Source organism: Vicia villosa, linkage group LG5, assembly GCF_029867415.1.
Source record: "Vicia villosa cultivar HV-30 ecotype Madison, WI linkage group LG5, Vvil1.0, whole genome shotgun sequence".
In the NCBI taxonomy this organism is placed as follows: Eukaryota; Viridiplantae; Streptophyta; class Magnoliopsida; order Fabales; family Fabaceae; genus Vicia; species Vicia villosa.
Window position 1 is genome coordinate 150256722 of NC_081184.1, and position 19307 is coordinate 150276028.

Below are 19307 nucleotides of genomic sequence, written 5' to 3' on the forward strand. Positions count from 1 at the left end.
CAGTTTTTCTTACAGCCAATGATTTAATAGGGTGTTGCTAAGCCCATTCAACCTGCATTTCAAAATCAAAGTAACGCCATGAAAACAATCGATTTAACTTGCTCAACCAACCAATCAATAAACATGAAACATTTTTTGTTGAACGAAAACAACCTCATAATACATAGAAAGAAGTATCAGATTAAAACCTGAAGAGCAGCCACATTCATTGGGAAGCCATATATACATAAAACCATCTCCCAAGGACGCTTGCTCTTAGTTCTCCAAGCTCCCCTCCCAGTTTCACCTTTGTGTTGCCTGATCAGACACCGCAGATTCACCGTAAATACCCACCATTTCTAACAGAAAAAAAGAAGAAATTTACTCTACCAAATCAACATATCAAGAGAATCATCATCACATTTCATCACAAACTGCATGAGTTTGATTCACGAGAAGTGGTCGATTGTTGAGGCGAGTGGTTCTGTAAGATGTATGGAGGAAAACGATTCATCGGGTGATGTTAATTCGTGAATAATTTTGTCTATCTCGATTTTCAAATTGAAGGGAAACAGGCCTGAAAGAGGAAACCGAGAAAATGAAGTCGAAGATGGTGAAGAAAGGCGATGGCGGTTGATTGGTAGAGAGGGAAAGCTATGGATCATAGTGAGGAGTCATCAGAGGGGAAACGCTGGAAAGAATGGAGGAAAATAGATCGTGGAAGAAATTGGAACGTCGATGGTCATGACATCAATTACCTAAAGTGTAACCCGCAAAGGCAAAGTGTAACCGGCAGAAGTTATTCATAGGGCAGTTATGAAATATGGAAGTTGAGAAATCAGTAGATGACGTGGAGGCTCCAGAAACAAAGTTAAAGAATGAAATACTATTCTCATAGGAAGCCACTTGACGGATGCAGATTGAAAATTGAAAAAGATAGAATTTTCTTATATTATAGATACATCCTTTTCTCCTACCAATAATAGCATAGGAATTAACTTTTGTATTAGAGATGGAAATGGTGTAGGGATGACAACGGGTCGGGTCGGGTGCGAGTTTCGCACTACCCAAACCCGCACCCGAAATCGACACCCGAACCCAAACCCAAAGGGTGTTCGGGTGGGAAAATAACACCCACGCCCACACCGTTGGGTTCGGGTTTTTTCACCCAAACCCGAACCCGCAATAAAATAGATAAAATACATTTTTTCTAAAACTTTTCACAAAATATATATATATATATATATATATATATATATATATATATATATATATATATATATATATATATATATATATATATATATATATATATGCGGGTGTGATTTTGGGTGCGAGTTTCACACTATCCAAACTCGCACCCGAACCTAAACCCAGTCAACTCGAATTTTCATCCATTGACTCGGATTCGGGTGGTGCTTTTATTTTAACTGAAACCGCATGAACTTCTTCCTTGTGGCTCTCATGCGGGTCTTGGTTTACTTTCAGCACTAACCTGGATTCATGAACTTAATATGGGTCGTGTTTATTTTGAATTTGATGCTAGTGAGTTTTCCTCTACTTGTTATAACTATTTTAGTGTTGAGATTATTTGGAGACAGGTAAATGAAAGTGTCTATAGTCTAACTAAGGCATGAACTTAATATGGGTCGTGTTTATTTTGAATTTGATGCTAGTGAGTTTTCCTCTACTTGTTATAACTATTTTAGTGTTGAGATTATTTGGAGACAGGTAAATGAAAGTGTCTATAGTCTAACTAAGGCAATCTCATCTCTAGCCTGTTTTCAATTATCGGTAGATATGTCACTTTTTATTGAACATTTATTTTGTTATTAAATGGGTAAGAAAATGATATTAAGTGATGAGATCAAATGGAATAGATATTGCTTTCTTCTGCTCCACCCCATTTGATTTTAATGAATCTAAATGGAATTTTATTTCATTCCATCACATAATCGCATTGCCACAAGATTTAAAATAAGATAATCAGGCAATTAGACTCGAGTGGTAAACGAACTCCTGCTAAGAATGAAATTCAGAGAATATCGAGTTCGATTCTTAGTAGGAACAATACTTGACCACTGTCATGACCTCTCAGCATGAACTCTGAATTACTATAACCCCTTTCCCCTAAGAACCAGAGTGCATAAAACAAAAAATAAAATAAAAAATAAAGTAGTACAGGCATCCTATAGCAGCTTTATTCAAATTTTAAACTTCAAGACAATCAAATAATTATTAGCTTTACAACAAAATAAAGAATTTACAAGTGTATCATTGCAAAATACATCAAAACAAATCCAAAGCACTAACTTGTGATCAGTGGAAAGCTGCTATAGAGGAAAACTTGTAATTATCAGCTACAAAGGTCCCAAAAAGAAATCTATGAGTTAAAGAGAAGTGTATATTGGATGACAACATAATGAACCTAATTTTTCTTTCACTCAAATTTCTCGATCAATGTTCTCCATCTCATCGATAGTGACCTATTTTCATTTCTATACCTCCGACATCTCATTATACCAATTTCTTGTAATCCTTCAGATGATTACCACAAGAAAAAAATGTGTATACTCTCAACATAGACCTGAGCAAAACCCAGGAGTGAGGAACCTCGTTAATATTGTGCATCTACTCAACACCTATAATAGCTAATTTGAATACTTTATTTTCTTGTTTCGGCGAGCCAGATCAGATTCAACATAGGTTTTGGTCTTTGGCAATGAGCCATGTATTTGATTTTGCTTTAAGGAAAACTTGAATCTCAGAAGTAATGAGTTCGTCATTACACCGATAGAACTCAACCCCATGAGAGCCCCTGCAATGGATGGAGTCAGCATGGTACCATTTACAGGAAATAACACTCCAGCTGCAATTGGAATCCCTACCTGTATGAAGGTAGAAGTATAAAATCAAATAGCATTCTTTCAGATAATTCATAAACGGATCTAAAATACAAACTTTTGAACACAAAGAACTAATTAGTTCTAAACACACTTGAATCTGGTATCAATTAAATGTACTACCCAACATGACGTAAGTCTGAATTTCATACAAAATCAGAACCATATTGGGAGGGGAATGCTGTCAGAAGTAAACAATGGGAAATCTTATATGGTTTGGTAATTTGGTTGCTCTGTTGTGCCTAATCATACCAATATATTTTAGTAGTATTTACTTCTAATGTCAGATCTTAAAGAAAGTTCAAGATCAATAAAGTAAAAGAAAACATTTTATGAAAGATTTGACAAGCAATAAACAAGTTCAATTTCAAAATTGTGACAAACATACATAAAATATAAAGCGGAATTTGACAGGTGGTTGGAACGTGGAATGACAAAACAGAACAGTGCATACAACATTGCCCTTTTGTTAATAGCATTGGGATCATGGTCTTCATAAATTCATTATAGAAAATGCTGAGAATATTTTTCATGCATCAGGTAACATTTCAGGGGAAAAAGTCTTTCAAAGTTTTAATAGGGAAAATGTTAAGGGAGGAGAGAATGTCAACAAAATAAGCACATGACTTCAACAAAATCATGCGAATCAAATTTTTATATCTGGACATAAGAACTTACAATATTGTATACAAAAGCCCACCAAAGATTTTGCTTTACAGTATTCATGGTTAGCCTGCTAAGCTCCAAAGCATCAAGCAGCTGCATAGAAATAACAAGATTAACTATGCAATATGCATTCCATTATCATAATTGTCACTATAGAAGGGAAGAGAACAGTTAGAGTAGTCTGAAGGGAGACCTATTGAGAAAAACCCAAGTCCTATATAGATTAAAGATAGATCCTAAAGAGAATTTATATAAAGTGGCACCCCTCACCTTACAAGCCGGTTTTGTGGGGATAAGTTAGGTCAAAACTTTAATTCTAACATGGTATCAAAAGCCTACCGATTCGGGTCACCCACCATTTATATATGCACACCAAGCCCAACAGTGACGGGCACAAGGAAGTGTATTGAAAAAAAATCAAGTCTGACACATCAATAATTCAGGCCACCCACAGTTTTGTATCCACACACCAAGTCCAACAATGTTGGGCATGAGGGAGTGTATTGAGAAAAATCCAAGTTCCACTTTGGTTAAAGATAGAGCTTAAAGAGAATTTATATAGAGTGTTACCCCTCACCTTACAAATCAGTTTTGTAAGGATGAGTTAGGTCAAAGTCTAATTCTAACGAGACCAAAAGATTTTGCCTTTGCAAAAAAAAAAAGAGACCAAAAGGGAAAAACTGTTACCTGAGAGAGATGGTTGTGCATCAATACAATAGAAGACACTTCACTGGCAGCTCCAACACCTCCACCCAATGCAATACCTATATGTGAAGAAGCCAGGGCAGCTGCATCGTTAATTCCATCCCCAACCATAGCTACAACTTTCTTATCTTTTTGAAGTTCCTTTATGAAGTTGTTTTTATCCTCTGGTTTCACTTCAGATAGCACCTACAATTTAAAACAAGCAAGCCGTTGAATTATCAAAAACATTTTCCAGAGCTCTGAAAAATCATCAACATCATTAAAAAAATGGTAAATAAATAAAAACTCAAGACACCTATCCAAACATGAAAGCTAAATTCCAAATAACCAGAAGAGGGCTAATTTGCCAAAAGGTGGAATAAATTACTATAACATCACTTTCACTTGTGCACAAACTTTTGAATGATAAATTAAACAGCTAGTACTATAAATGTTGACACGCTTATAATGAACAAAATATATTTTCACGTGTTTAGGCAATAGGTATGAGAGGGTCATGAATATGGACAAAGCTTGTAGTTCCACCTTGGTATCTATGATAAAAAGTGAACATTCTAGTTTTTTATTTTTCTGATCAAGTGTCTCAAGTTGGAAGAAGATGACCATTTATAGCTATGAGATCAAGTAACCCTCAGTTATCAACATATTCAACATGACATCAACCAAACATAGACTGTTGTATTCACACACCACCAAAATTTCAGCCTTAGAAGTGCTTTTTTTCTTTATAGAAATATTATGTAGTCTTGAAAACATTTTACCTTCGCTTTGGGAATCCCAACAAGAGATGCAACATATTCAGCTGCATTTCTCTTGTCTCCAGACAGCATGTAGACACCAATATCTTGCTTAGATAATGTATCAATAACATGTCTTGCATCTTTCCTTATCTCGTCTTCAAAATAAATCTGGCCAGCCAAAGTATTATCAACTCCAACATAGACACATGATTGGTTTTTATACTCTGCTTCTTGATGTATACTGTTGTTAACTCCATGTCTGCACATAGAAATTACCTGCTGAAGGTTTGATATTTATAAAAACAAATTGTATAAGAGAATTATTACAAGAGCTTTCAGAGTAAAGTCGGTACACCGATTTTCTATTGTATTAATCTTCAAGTAAATTACAATATTTAGAATTCATTACAACTGTTGGTCACAGCTGTGGCATCTCATGGCAACATATTACTTGGATACAAGCTACTGCACACTCTATTACAAGCTAGAGTTTGAGCGTCTTATCCTGCAGTGCCACAGTGTAGGAAGTGGGACCGGATACACTCCGATTTGATTTATATCACGAGGCACAGTAGATAAATGGACAATTTGTCTGAAGTACAATAGACGAAGCATGGAGCAATAGAAGAGATTGGTCCAGATGACAATTCATTGATTGAGAGCTACATAGTAGGATCAAATTCAGAAAGCTGTAGCACCCATAATGCCCAATTGCTCCATGAAGTAACACTTCAAGGTTGTCAGAGATTTAACAAGCAAGTTAAAAGGGTGGAATTCGAAATAGCCGAATCATCTCATGCAAATTGACACACACTAAGATTTTAAGAGATAGATGGGACAAGTAAAATATTTTTTCGGGTGAGTGGAAAGTGAGGAAGCGTGGGTGAGTGAAAATTGGTAGAGCCAATCCACCAATTAAGATGATGGTAAAAATATGGTCTTTTCCACTTAACACTTGATTATAACCATCTGACCAGTGAGCTGAGGAGTGACAACATACAGAGTCCTAAGAAAACAATAGAATTTGGCTCATTAATTACCCAATACCGAGGATGACGCGTGGTTTATCAAATAACTGGCTTCATTGCTGGCAACAAGAATAGCATCACCCCAAATGTTAAAAGTGCGTGAAAATTAATTAATAAGGTTCGAGTTGTATCAACTAGATTATGATGTTTCCATTCAACACTATCCTATTGTTGTGCGTGGACAACTAGATTGGTGTCTGATGCCATGAGAAGCCAAGGACGTGCTAAAAAGAGCAGCATTCTTTGATATTGTAACTCCTCAAAATTTCGACTATTTTCTCGAGTTGAGTCTTTATCTCTGAACAAAAGATTTGAAAGGTACCAAATGATTATGAACTTCGGGAAATCACCAATGAAAGTGGCATAGTAGTGGTATCCTAAAATATAAAACACGTGGCTAGGACCCAAATACTATAATGCACAATATCAAAGGAAACCTGAACCTTTTATTGTCACTCTGGAAAAGACACATTAACATGTTTGTCAACAGGATTCACAATCTAGAGCTTTCATATGTGAAACACGAGGAACCAACAACTTTAACTTGTACAGACATGGATAACCCAAATGGCGATATATCTTATACAGACATGAAGGTAATTGAAACCCCTGATTTAGATCATGTTCTAATTGTTTGTCTTATACTCTGGTACAGGATAAATGAAAGAGTCAAAAGCAAAGGCTATGGAGCAGTTGAGAGAACAGGTAAGCTGACTGAATGAAATAAAAAATAAGCCAAGTATGAACAACATAACATTTAGAGACAGATGGAAATGGTGAAGCTTTAGCAACACCAGATGCTTGTGCATTAGATCTATTAACACAAGTAATATGGTTAGGTGTTTTAGAAGTTGACAAGTTAGATATAAGAGAAGGGTTACCAGGTATATTATAATAAGCAGCAAGATCCTATGGCGTGAGATAAGCAAACACTAAAGCTAAAATGAGCCATAGTGGCCAAGGAGGAAGCTCGTTGAACTGCCGTCAAATATGAATAGAACAAAAATAGGGTTCCAACTCGTTGAAAATCACTCAAACAACGACAAAGAAAACTTCAAAACAACACCCACATGTTAGAAAGGGTCTCAGTCAAACAAACAAAGAGGGTCTTTATTGGGAAAACCCAAGTCCCATTTAGATTAAAGATATAGCCTGAAAAGAGTTTATAAAGAGTGACAACTATCCCCTTACAAACCGATTTAGTAAGGATGAGTTAGGCCAAATATAAAAACTACCGGAGACACAACAAACAGCGTTGGAAATGTATGGTCAGTGACCAGTAACGTGCAGCAACAAACCAAAAACACTAAATACAAAGACAAAAGCCACTAGAAACCAAAAACTATGGCATCTGAAACTCAAGACCTGACACCAAACAGGGCCACAACATGAAGACAGGCCGGCGGAAGAAACGACAGCGCAGATGGTGATCGGGAAGGCGGCATGAGTACCTGGTTATCCATTCCAATGTCCCAACCGAAACCTTTTTGTTATTTACAGTTGCAACAACACCGGATCCAGGTTCTTCCAGGAATGTTTCATCTACTACCTGCAAATTGTGCTTAATGAGTAAGTCAGCGGTCATCAGTTTTAGGAAGAAAAAAAAGGTAACACCTAAAATATGAAATGCACGCATACTAGTAAGTTCTATTCTATGAACTCATTGTCAGACTACCAAAAAAAACATGCAGTGTTATTAATGAGTTGGTCTCCTGTAGATAGAATAACATATAATGACTGAACAAGGTTACAAAAAGTTAAAAACACATTGTCATAGCTTGAAGAAAAAGATAGCATTTCAATTTAAAACATGTCATGTAATGTTAATGAAATAACCCCAAATGCAGAGAACAAAATCAAACATTGTCGAGAAATGATATTGAGAACCTTGGCGTCATGACAATTAACTGCTTGAGCAGCATCCACAATTGCTTTCCCAACTGGATGTACTGAATTAGATTCTACAGCAGCTGCTAACCTCAGAACTTCAATATCAGACAAAGCATTTATTTTAGTTTGGCTGCATTGAAAGGTCAGTGTTATATCACCTTATAGTTGCATAACTTAGCTAAAGAAATCATATATATTCAGACTACAGAGCCCATTGCCTATCATGTATTAACAACACAGGAATGGCTTCTCTAACAGTTATTCACTATTAAATACTTAAACCCGATTCTATTATGATAGGAAAATATATATATCATCTTGTATATAACTAGAGAAATTCAACATTTTATAGATAAGAATCTTTCCAGATGAATTGGTTGTGATAAATAGGCCAAAATTATTTCCGTACACTACCTTGAATTTGCATTTTCTGTGCATGTGGGAGTGACAATCTTTGTCACAACGGGTTTACCAATCGTGAGGGTCCCTGTTTTGTCAAACACGACAGTGTTTACCATGGCAAACTTCTCTAGAATATTTCCACCACGCAAAAGTAATCCTTTTTTAGCCCCCAGAGAAGTTCCAACCTGTTAACACACACATTCAAATCAAACACAGCAATAAGTAAGATGGTGATAGATGTGGTCTGGTCTCCATGAAGGTTTTACCAGCACAGCAGTAGGTGTGGCTAACCCAAGTGCACACGGACACGCGATAACCTGCATTAATAAATAGGCATTACTATCAGAACAGATATTACAAATTTAAGCAATATCTGAAAACTGGATGCTCAAAATAGGCCTATTTCCTCTTTCTTATTAAGGAAAGTAAGAGCGAGAACTCAAGTGCCTAACAGATCTTTACATTTGACTAGCATTATATAGAGGACGGAAAATGCGGCAGGATATATGTTAGAAAAACATACCAGAACACTACATGCAAGCTGCAAAGCCAGTGAAACTGTACTTCCTTGATATACAGCAGAAGGTATAATTTGTGAGCCAAATACACTCCAAAACGTAAATGTTGTAACAGAAACTCCTATTACTCCATACGTGAAGTATCCTGCTACCTGGATACACAAAATGCTGTTTCACAATTTTGTGGAAGGAAGATATATAAGAAAGAAGATAATAGAAGAACAACATGCTGCTAACATTCTTCTAATTGACAATACATGTATAACCAGCGACATACCATATACACAGACTGATGAAGTTCTAGATTGAAAAAATTTAGGAAAGTTGATATTAGAACTGAAAATGTATCCAACTATTGATCTCAGTTATTACAGTAGTTTTTATATCAGTTTAGTTGGGTCCAATTTCTATTTGTCCAAAACAGCACATCGAGGGTGGTCTACATGAATGAGAAGTGAGAGCCTAAAGCAGAAAAGGATCCAAATCCCCATGATCTTAGGGATTCCCCAATGGACAAAGAATACAGTGGATTTAATTCTACAAGTACAATCTGTATTGGTTACGAAATGAAAGGTAATGTCTATATCAGTTACATAATAAATACAGAATGTATGTGCAACAAATAAACATTCTAACACTCCCCCTCAGTGCAATATTTATAACAGTGTGTTAGAAAGAGAAAGAGAGTAGAGAGAGAAGCACTTCATGGTGCTGTAACTGATTCCGTTAGAAATCTGTTATTATGATTTTCATTACATGATAGAGAGAGGCACCTGTTACTTATAGTTATATACAAGTAACAGGTGACCTGCAATAGCAGGTAATAGGGAAATACAAAGGACAGGTGGCAGTCCACAATACAACACAATACTCTACTCTAATACAGTGTACTGCTTTGCCCTAAGTACATCAGCAAGTTAACCCTATGAAATACATAACTGCAGATTAGCAATGACAGTCTGGCAGAGCATGTGTTACGTGACAAAGCTTAACCTTGATTCACTAACCCTTTTAACAATGAAAAGGGTGTTCAAATGGTTCTTCCATAAAGGTTAAGATGAGCAGCCATTTATCATAGTCAGAAAGAAAAATAAATTTCAAGAAGCTTGTAATATAACATAACAAGGAAAAAGGAAACATCGGGCAAGATTAAAGCCAAAGAAAGCAACTTCAAAAAGAGTTATCATCTTTCCACCAGTCTTCCCGGAACAAATACATGACCATCACCAAATCTATATTTAAATAAGAGTTTGAGAGATGTATGGTGATAGAGCCCAGAAAAGTATAGGGAACACTGAATTATTTACCCCAAATGGTGGAGCTTGAAGCTCTTATGATGGTGAAAAACAGAAAAGAAAATATAAACCAGAGTTTAAGAACTCCTAACCAGAGCAGAATTGCTCCTAAACCAGAGAGTAACTCTCCTAACAACTTTCTAACAATATTCTGAATGCATTTCTCACTCTCCTACAGTCCCTTTTATAACAGAAAACCCCCCTTAAAATCAGGGAGTATTCTAACTGACTTCTATCTTCACAGCTTCTCCAAGCTTCTACAAGTTGTTCTTTATAACGCAAAAATCCTCCTAGTTTAGGGGAACTAAAAAATTGTATTCGTCTATTCGAGGAGGGTTTTAGGGAACTTTGAAGGATTTAGATAAATTCTCCAAATCTAATATATGTTGTTATAATAATTTAAATATTAGAAATATATTCATAATAGTAGTTATTTATAATTCTACATAAAAGCTCTCTTAAAAAAAGTTAAAGGTTTGTCTATTTTTCTCTCTACTAATGTCCTCCCAAAGTTCTCCCCTCCAAACTCCTTAGTCCACTAGTCAGGCTCATTAGGTTAGAATAGTCTATATAAAGAGATTAGTGCTTGTACATTATTCACACTTTAAATGTATTATTCAGTTTCCACATATGGGAAAGCCAGAAAGGGATTTCTAAACCATAGCATGAAACCCAGTTCCACAAAATTTTATTTTGCAAATGAACCTCCTGCCTTATTTTGTTCTCAAATAAATGACCGAGCATGTGTTAAATCTGAAAATTAGTAGTCACAATTTGATGAATTTAACTTTTGCAATCAGCCAGACCACTTATAACTGTAGGAACAAAACATACTCGCTATAAAATCATGTGATTAAGTGGTAGAACCTTGTCAGCCAACCGTTGTACTGGAGCCTCTCTGCTTTGTGCCTCTTCAACTAGACGAATAATGTCTCCTATAGCAGTCTCACCACCTGGTCTCCGCACCTCTATTGTAAGAGTTCCATTTAGATTTATACTTCCAGCTGCAACTTCACTCTGAAGACAAAAGCCATCAATCAGTTACTTAATTCTACTGCTAGTACTGCCACAGTTACAGAAATGTTAAAGGGCCGGTCAGTATCAACAGAAAATGAAGTATGCTCATCATACTTAAGATGCACCCATACAATGTTACCACTAAACATAATGGCATTCCTGTTTAATTGAAATAGGGCACACAATGCCCTAACAAATTTAGAAACAGTGATCACAGCATCCACCATCAATAAAAAGCACCAACAATATCTATAAGTCACGTTAATAGTTAAATAAATCCCAGAGTATAACATGTTGAGATGACATTTACCCCAAGTTCTTTTGTTACTGGCAGCGGCTCCCCAGTGAAACTTGATTCATCTACAGTACTTCTACCAGCCCTCACAATTCCATCAGCTGGAATACGATCCTTGAAAAATAGCAAAATAGCTATGGTAAATATTTTATGCACATCAACCCTCAAAATCTAAACATAATATGTTTTAAAACATAATATGTTTAAACTTCAAATCACAATTATCAACAGTTCAGCAGCACAAACACCATCATACTTTAGGAAATTGGAATCAAAGTGGTTAGATGGGAAATCCCTCCTTCACCTCTTACCCCAGTAGTGGACATAAAAGCATATTGATATTATAATTTCGCTCATTCATTTTAATACCCCACTAGGTACTTTAATCATCCAAAGATACGCTAATAAAAGTTGGCCTTTCTAAAAGAATCAATCAGAGCTTCTTTAGATGCCAAAAAGGGGTGAAGCAGTTAGAGTTAGAGGGTTGTATTTGATAATATGTATGTTTTGATACTACTTACTCCGGGTAATATGATAATTTGGTCTTCAACAGAAAGACTGTCAGAAGGAACTTCAACAACTGAGGCAACCTCTGTTTCCCCATTATTAACTAGAAGGCGAGCTTTAGATGGCAATATGCTAAGAAGTCCTGTCATATCACTGGTTGCTTTAATTTTAGCTCTCTGTTCAAGGTTCCTTCCCAACAAAACAAATGCAATCAGCATGATAGGTTCCTCAAAAAATGCCTTCCAACCCTGTATTAAAAATTCCATTTACACAATTAAACTTACATTGATATCTATTGCATGTCCAGCTTCATAATTCAACAAAAAAGATATTCTTTCTAGTTTCAGCTTAACATATATACAGGCAATGTCATTGTTTAAAGTCCCCTATCAACTAGAGATATTGCTTAGGCAATGCTAATAAGACTTGAGAAGTCTTACCCTTTCAAGTAAGTTTTGTGGCATAGAGTAAAGCCTAAAGCATAAATTCTACAATGGCATTAGAGTTTATCCTAAATTTGTTATTGGGAAAAGAACTTTGTTATTCCACCCATTTGCCAATGCTGCAGATGTTCCGCCTTGGGAGTGATGGAGTATTGGAGAGTGTTCAAATCTTTTGTCATTTCACCCAAATTGGTTTACATTTCAAATGTGCAGCCCTAAGTGTGAGGTTGAGAGTCTCACATCGATAACAAATATGACTTAGATAGTGCTTATAAAACTTGGACAGTCCTAAACTTAAAAGCTGATTTGGTGAGGTTGAGCTACACCCAAAGCCAAATTCTAAGATACATAGTGAGTATCCAAGTATAACAAAGAGTTGATTTCCATTCTTAAAGTAAAATGAGAGAGGGCTTGACGTAATATAAGTTATTGAGATTTACTATGAAAGTTTTTTTTAATATGAGAATAAGATGAATACAACACTATTTAGCTAAAGTAGATGGATAACCATAAGCCCAAGTCCACCAGGAATTAGTCCGTAAATACTACTAAAAAAAGAAATGAAAATAAAAAACACACGCATCTAACATTGTAATGAGGAAATGAGACAAATAGGCTTGTTGAGATCCCACATTGACTATAGATGCAACCTAAGTAATCCTTATGGGGCTTGGAAAATCCTCACCTCTTGCTATCTTATGGAGTTGATTTAGGCCTTAGCCTAAACTCTATATCAAGGTATATCCTAGATCTGTTACAGGGCCTCGTGCTTGTCCATGCTCTAGATGTCAAGTGCTAGGCGTAAGAGGTGTTGTAATTGGATCACCAATATATGTACACACTCTAAATATCTAGTCTTGGATGTGGAAGAGTGTGTTACGATCCCCATCGACTAGAAACATGAACAAATTAGTTCTTTTAAGGCTTGGGCAATCTTGACCACTTAAGCTATCTTTTGAAACGTGTAAGCTGTGAATTTCTTTGTAATTCTCATTGATATGATACAAATACATGAGGGTGTAAGTAACTTGGGGAATGCATCCAAATAAGAAAACTAACTAACTCCTGTAATTGCAAGAAAGGATTGTAAATGGAAAACAATTATCCCTATGATGTCCCTAAATGGCTCAGCCTTGATGGGGGCGAAAAAACTACTTTTAAAGTTTAAGGACTAAAACCGACAATCGCGCTGAATTGGGTAGCTAAAAACATAACTAACCCAAATATCGTATAACACATCTTGAATGCTTTCATTCCTAACCCAAATATCGTATAACACATCTTGAATGCTTTCAAATTTTCTATTTTCTTTAGTCTTTTCAACATAACTGAGATACAAAATATAGCCAGCAACTAAATAAATTTAAAATTACAAGTTGGAGATAGCAGATTCCAAAAATACATTTTACCAATTTCGGCAGCAAAACAGCAAATGAACTGACTGTGAATGATGACAAAGCCCCAAGACCAACTAAGCTGTTCATGTTTGGCGCCCTTTTAAAAAGGCTTTTTAAGCCGTCAAGGATAAGTTGGCGGCCAGGACCGAGTAATGTAAGCAAACACAAGGATACATGAAACCCGACGGAATGAAATGCATGAAGCCATGGTGCCTTTGCTGCAAAGAGATGGGAGAGATGGCCAACAAGACACGCAGCACAAAGAGCCCAAGAAACAGCTAGCTCACGACCTTAATACAGCATATCAAAAAGAAAAGAAACACATCAATTAGCCTCAGAAGTCACAGCTAATGGATCATCACAAACAACCACTCAGAAGTATATTAATGAAGACCAACGCATTTAAAAGATGCTTACCACTTTCTTTTAATTGTTTATTTCTTTCTTCCATCTTTCTTTCAAACATTTGTAGGAAATTTTCTCTTGTTGAATCTGCACTTTTGTAAAATAGGCACATATGTGACAAGCTTAAAGAATTCTTAACCAAAATCATAGCTCAACTTCAGCCTTCAAAGTACAATTGAACTTTCAACTAATATCAACGAATATTCAAATAATAAACTTTGGAGATGATGAGAACCTAGAAATTGACAAGAATGAGGGGCATATGTGTGTAACTTTTAGTAGTTAAAGGATGGAAAAGACGAATAAGCAACCAAGCATGCAATTTATATGATGATTATGCATATAGCAAGAAACTAGATAATCAGTAAGTAGCAAGGCAAATCCTTTTCTTAAACAACAAACACCGAAACATGAAAGTAAAAGTACACTACATAGATAACCTAAAAAAGATACCTCGAAGGCAAGAATTGAAACCACTGCTAGTTAAATGTTCTGCAAGTGTCTTCCCTAATTGCTTTTGCCAATTTGGTGCAGTTTTTGCTTCAGATACAGGCCAGACTATTGCTGTTTCGGTTGTTAAATTTACACTAACAGATGAGACTTGTGGCTGCGGTTAACATAAAAAGTAAAAAATCAGGATTTAGATTACAAAAAGGTGAAAATATTATATATGCAATAATTTTAGAACTAGTATTCCCCTCTGTTTATCTTTTTTTCAGAAAAAAGGAGGAAGACTATGAAGGATATCTTTTTGTTCAAAATAGAATGACAACCTTTGGGGGAGTAAGAATATGAAAAGCAAATTCAAATTTAAGAATTATAAGTCACTAAACAGTATATGATTGCTATAAAACCTCAGTTAGTGATTTTTATAAATCAATGTTAATAAATAATCATCCATGAGAACATCCACAAACTTTTGAAATTTAAAATAATGCATTCTTATCTCATTTGGCTCATTTCAACTACCTAACCATAGAAAATTAGCAAAAAAACCTTGAAAAATACATCAGTCACCACAGAAATTAGACGATGGAAGCCTCAAATCATCAAAATCAAATAGAGTGCAAATATCAAAAACTCACTTGACTTTCCAGAATCCTTTTCACAGACGCTGCACATCCTCCGCATACCATTCCCTATCAAGTACACAACCAAACTAAATTATTAAGAAAAACTTCACAAGAAAAATAATAGTAATAACAAAAGGAAGAAAAAATAACTCAGAGTGATGAATTCAAACCGAAACATCAAGAATAATAGCATCGGGTGAAAGAGTTGAAAGCTCTTGAGCCGTATCTCCAATCAATTTGATGCTGACATCTCCAAACTCGCCGCCAGAACCACCACCTCCTCCTCCTCCATTTCCACCTCCAGCACCTCCATTTCCACCGCCACCGGAAGAAGCAAAGGAAGCAGCGGAGCTCGAAATGCAACGCGTACGGCACGACGTTCGTGAGAGCAACGCGTGGAGAGTATAGAGCGAGGGCGATAACGGCACAGAAGTGGAGGAACACGGAATGCGGAAGCGATTGTTGTAGGAATTAACAGCGAATTTAAATTTTCGGCGGAGGAGCGGGCGATGAAGTGGTCGGGATAAATGGCGGTGGAGTGCTCTGAAAAGTACCATCTGCGCCGTCGTGGTGACGGAGACCGCAGAATCCATTGGATTGGATTTGAGGCGGTTACTTGCTATATATTCTATCCTATCAGCTACGAGTCGCGCGCATAGCTACTTTATCAGCTTATTAATTCGCAACACTGCGTTCTCAAACTGCTTGCTTCTTTTTTTTGGTAAAATACATTGCTTGTTTCTGTTCTCTTGACTTCTCTACAAATTATTACACGAAGTTAATGACGTAATTCGTGGAAAAAATTGCACATTGATTACTTAAATATTCATTATAAGATTAAGAGAAATGAAATTCTTATATGGACACCCCTGAATCAATATTTTTAGAAATAACTAGATTGTCGGCCCGTGCTCCGCACGCAGAGCACATATATATTAGAAACAAAACTATATTTTTTATAATAGTTGATATTTAATTTTTTTTTACATATAAAATTGTCTTGTAGGTTATTTAAAGTATGTTTGCAATTATATTAATAAATTTTTAATGTGAAACAATAATTAAAAAAGTATTTATAATATTATTTTTTAAGTTATTAGAAGATTTATTATGGTTTCATTTATATATTAAAATAAGTAAGCTATCTCTTACAAAATATGACTACTTGAACTATATTGAGTTTAACATTTAACTCATAATTTAAATTAATTTTTTTACTTATTATTTAATTTTAATATGAAATATAGAAGAGAGATATTTTTTAGCTTATATTTTAGAAATGATAAATATATATTTGAATTGTATTTATATTTTTAATTATTCCCTATTTTAAATTATTTATATAAAAGTTATTTTTTAATCATGGAAGTAATTTCAAAAATCAAGTAATTGTAATAAAGTTTAGACAATAATTGGTAATAAATTGAAAGAAAGAAAAACTTTATGAGTGTTAAAGCCAAATATATTTAGTGAATATTATTTTCCTTTGTATATGGCGTATGTGGCATACATGTGTCAAAAAGAAACAGTAAATTCAATCACATGTTATTAACAAAACAAATACAAATAATATGATTTTATCATATATCCAATCTAAATTAACAACCGGAAACAAAAATGACAATAGGGGAATGACAAAAACAAAAGAAAATAAGTAAAAGCTGAAATATAAATTATAAATAAAAATCTAAAAAATGTGGTAGTGTGTTCCATTAAGATTGTGTAGAATATGTCACTGGTTTGTCAGTTTGCTAGCGCATCTATTCCAGTCCCGATATACATGTGAACAAACTCTATCACTTGTTATTATTTATGCAGGCAATGTATCATCTTCGCTAAGCCTGCAAAAACATATAAGGTGTTTTTTACATGAAAATATAATAATTGAGTATAAAATTTGATAATAAGATAAACAAATATGCAAATAATTATTAGAAAAAATCTCTTACTAATTAAAATTGTTGCTAATAGCAGACATTGTGAAAAATCCTAAAAAATAATGAATACGTGAACTGGATAGCAAAAACACTGAATAAAGAATGAAAGTAGGATCAATGATACTTATAAAGGTGGATAAGAATACAAAAAAAATATAATATTTTACAACTGTTTTCATATACCATTATTAAGACATATAATTTTTTAAAGTTTATTATTATACCAATTAATATAAAATAATAACAGTTAAATATAAATAAATGAGAAATTAAAGAAACAAAAATAAAAACTGAAAATTAAAAATGGTAGGTGGTTATGGATTAGAAAATAGATAGTTAAAGACTTATAATAATTTACACCAAAATATATTATTATTATAATTAGAGTAATATTAAAGTTGGAAATAAAGTTAAAATATAAGGATATTGTTCTGGACTGGGCCAAGGCTGGGCCCAACACCGCTTTCGGCCCAATAAGCCTCAGAGGCCCATGTATAGTTCATGGCCTTCCGACACGCCTTGCTCGGCACCAACACCGTGCTCGGCCTTCATTCTCCCCCGGGCATCATCCCTGCCGAGGACCCTGCTCCGCGCAGGGCTCCTTCATATCCAACCCTCCGAATAACTCGGATCCCACGTGGCTCCTAAAAGACCGCGTCTTCCCTTGGACTTCGGAGCGGTTAACCAGGACAGAGGGCATACACGCACCTCCGATATTTCCGCTCAGGAAACCTGGCAGTCTCCTAGTTGGGCTTGGGAATCCAACCCAATAGCGAGATCATGGCCCAGCGCTGGGGGCTATATATATCCTCTTTAACTAGAGGGTCAGGTATTCAATTCTTACTCACTCTTAGCTAGTACTTGCGCTCCTTTGCTCGTCATCTTACTTTGGCATTGGAGTACCTTGCAGGTACCCCCCCTCCTCCTCCTTCCTAGAAGATCCAGTCCGAGCAGCCTGCGACGATCCTTCTGATCAGGTACGATCAGTGGCGCCGTCTGTGGGAAACTTGCTTCCCCATCTTTAAAGAACAAAGATCAAAGCTAACCATCACCAATCGTCATGGCTGACAACAACAACATCCCAAGCGCTGACCCTTTCCTCCTTCAAGAGCTGATCGAGGAATCCTCCCGCGAGCTAGCTACTCATCGTCGGGGGAGTCGTCGGCGACAAAGGTCCGGGCATGAAACCCAAGACACCCAACTGCTGCAGGTCCTACGACAGGTCCAGAATGTTGACCATGTTCCTCCAGAAGGGCACGTTCAGAACGGCGAACCGATCCGAACGACCAACGTGCCGGAACATGCCCAGAATGTGAATGAAACCGACCCTCGCGACGGGCAACATGCTTCCTCATTCACCCACACCTCCGAGAGGCAGAGAGCCCGTCATGGAGAAGAAGAGGAGCCGCTCAACATTCCCGAAGGCACTGACCCCATTACCGTCCGCTTGCTCAAGGAAATACAATTGACCAACAGCCTCCTCAGAATTCAGGATGACCGAATTCACGAGCTGGAAAGACAGCGGCGACGTCGCCCTTCCCCACGGAGGCGCTACAGGTCACGCTCCTATTCCTCCTCGCGCTCACCGCCGAGAAGATACCGTCGGCGTTCCCCGTCCTCTTCAAGGTCTCCCCCGAGAAGACATCGCCGCCGGAGGACTCGTTCCCGTTCTCCACACAGAAAGAACAGGAAGAACCAGAAACCTGAAACCGCTGAACAAAGAAGCCCCTCCCCCGAACAGGGCCGTCGGGGCCCCTCCAAAGCAACGACGGGTAACAACCAAGAGGATCCCCGACGAAACAGGCACTACGATTCACCAGGGCCGAGCGACGAGGAGGACTTCCGCAGCCCCTTGTCCGCTAGTATACGGAGAGCCCGCCTCCCTCGGGGGATGGAAAAACCGCCAGCATTGGACCAATACGACGGAACCACTGACCCCGACGACCATATCCGGAGTATCGAAGCGGTCATGGACTATCACGTCGTCAGAGGCTCGATCAAGTGCCGCATTTTCCCGACCACCCTCAGGAAGGGAGCGATGAATTGGTACAGGAACCTCCCTTCGAACTCCATCCATTCTTGGACCGAGCTCAAAGAACTCTTCTTG

General features: G+C 36.7%; 1 protein-coding gene across 1 annotated transcript; it reads right to left on the reverse strand.

Moving 5' to 3' along the window:
* Positions 1-2146: 2146 nt before the first annotated feature.
* Positions 2147-16012, reverse strand: LOC131603152 (copper-transporting ATPase PAA1, chloroplastic). Its single transcript, XM_058875418.1, has 17 exons — positions 15434-16012; positions 15276-15329; positions 14644-14797; positions 14203-14277; positions 13798-14075; positions 11960-12193; positions 11454-11552; positions 10994-11143; positions 8837-8983; positions 8580-8630; positions 8326-8498; positions 7909-8041; positions 7473-7570; positions 5015-5252; positions 4236-4439; positions 3561-3641; positions 2147-2867 (listed from the first exon to the last, which is right to left on the reverse strand). Exons 1-17 carry the CDS (start codon positions 15854-15856, stop codon positions 2631-2633), a joined length of 2829 nt encoding a protein of 942 aa, XP_058731401.1. The 5' UTR covers positions 15857-16012; the 3' UTR covers positions 2147-2630.
* Between the last annotated feature and the right edge of the window lie 3295 nt (positions 16013-19307).

Coding starts and splice junctions, on each gene's coding strand:
- LOC131603152 (XM_058875418.1), bottom strand. CDS start 15,856: ATGGATTCTGCGGTCTCCGTCACCACGACGGCGCAGATGGTACTTTTC. Junction 11,553..11,959: donor AAATTATCATATTACCCGGA/GTAAGTAGTATC, acceptor CTATTTTTCAAG/GATCGTATTCCAGCTGATGG. Junction 5,253..7,472: donor ACATTGGAATGGATAACCAG/GTACTCATGCCG, acceptor TTCTATGTGCAG/ACATGGAGTTAACAACAGTA.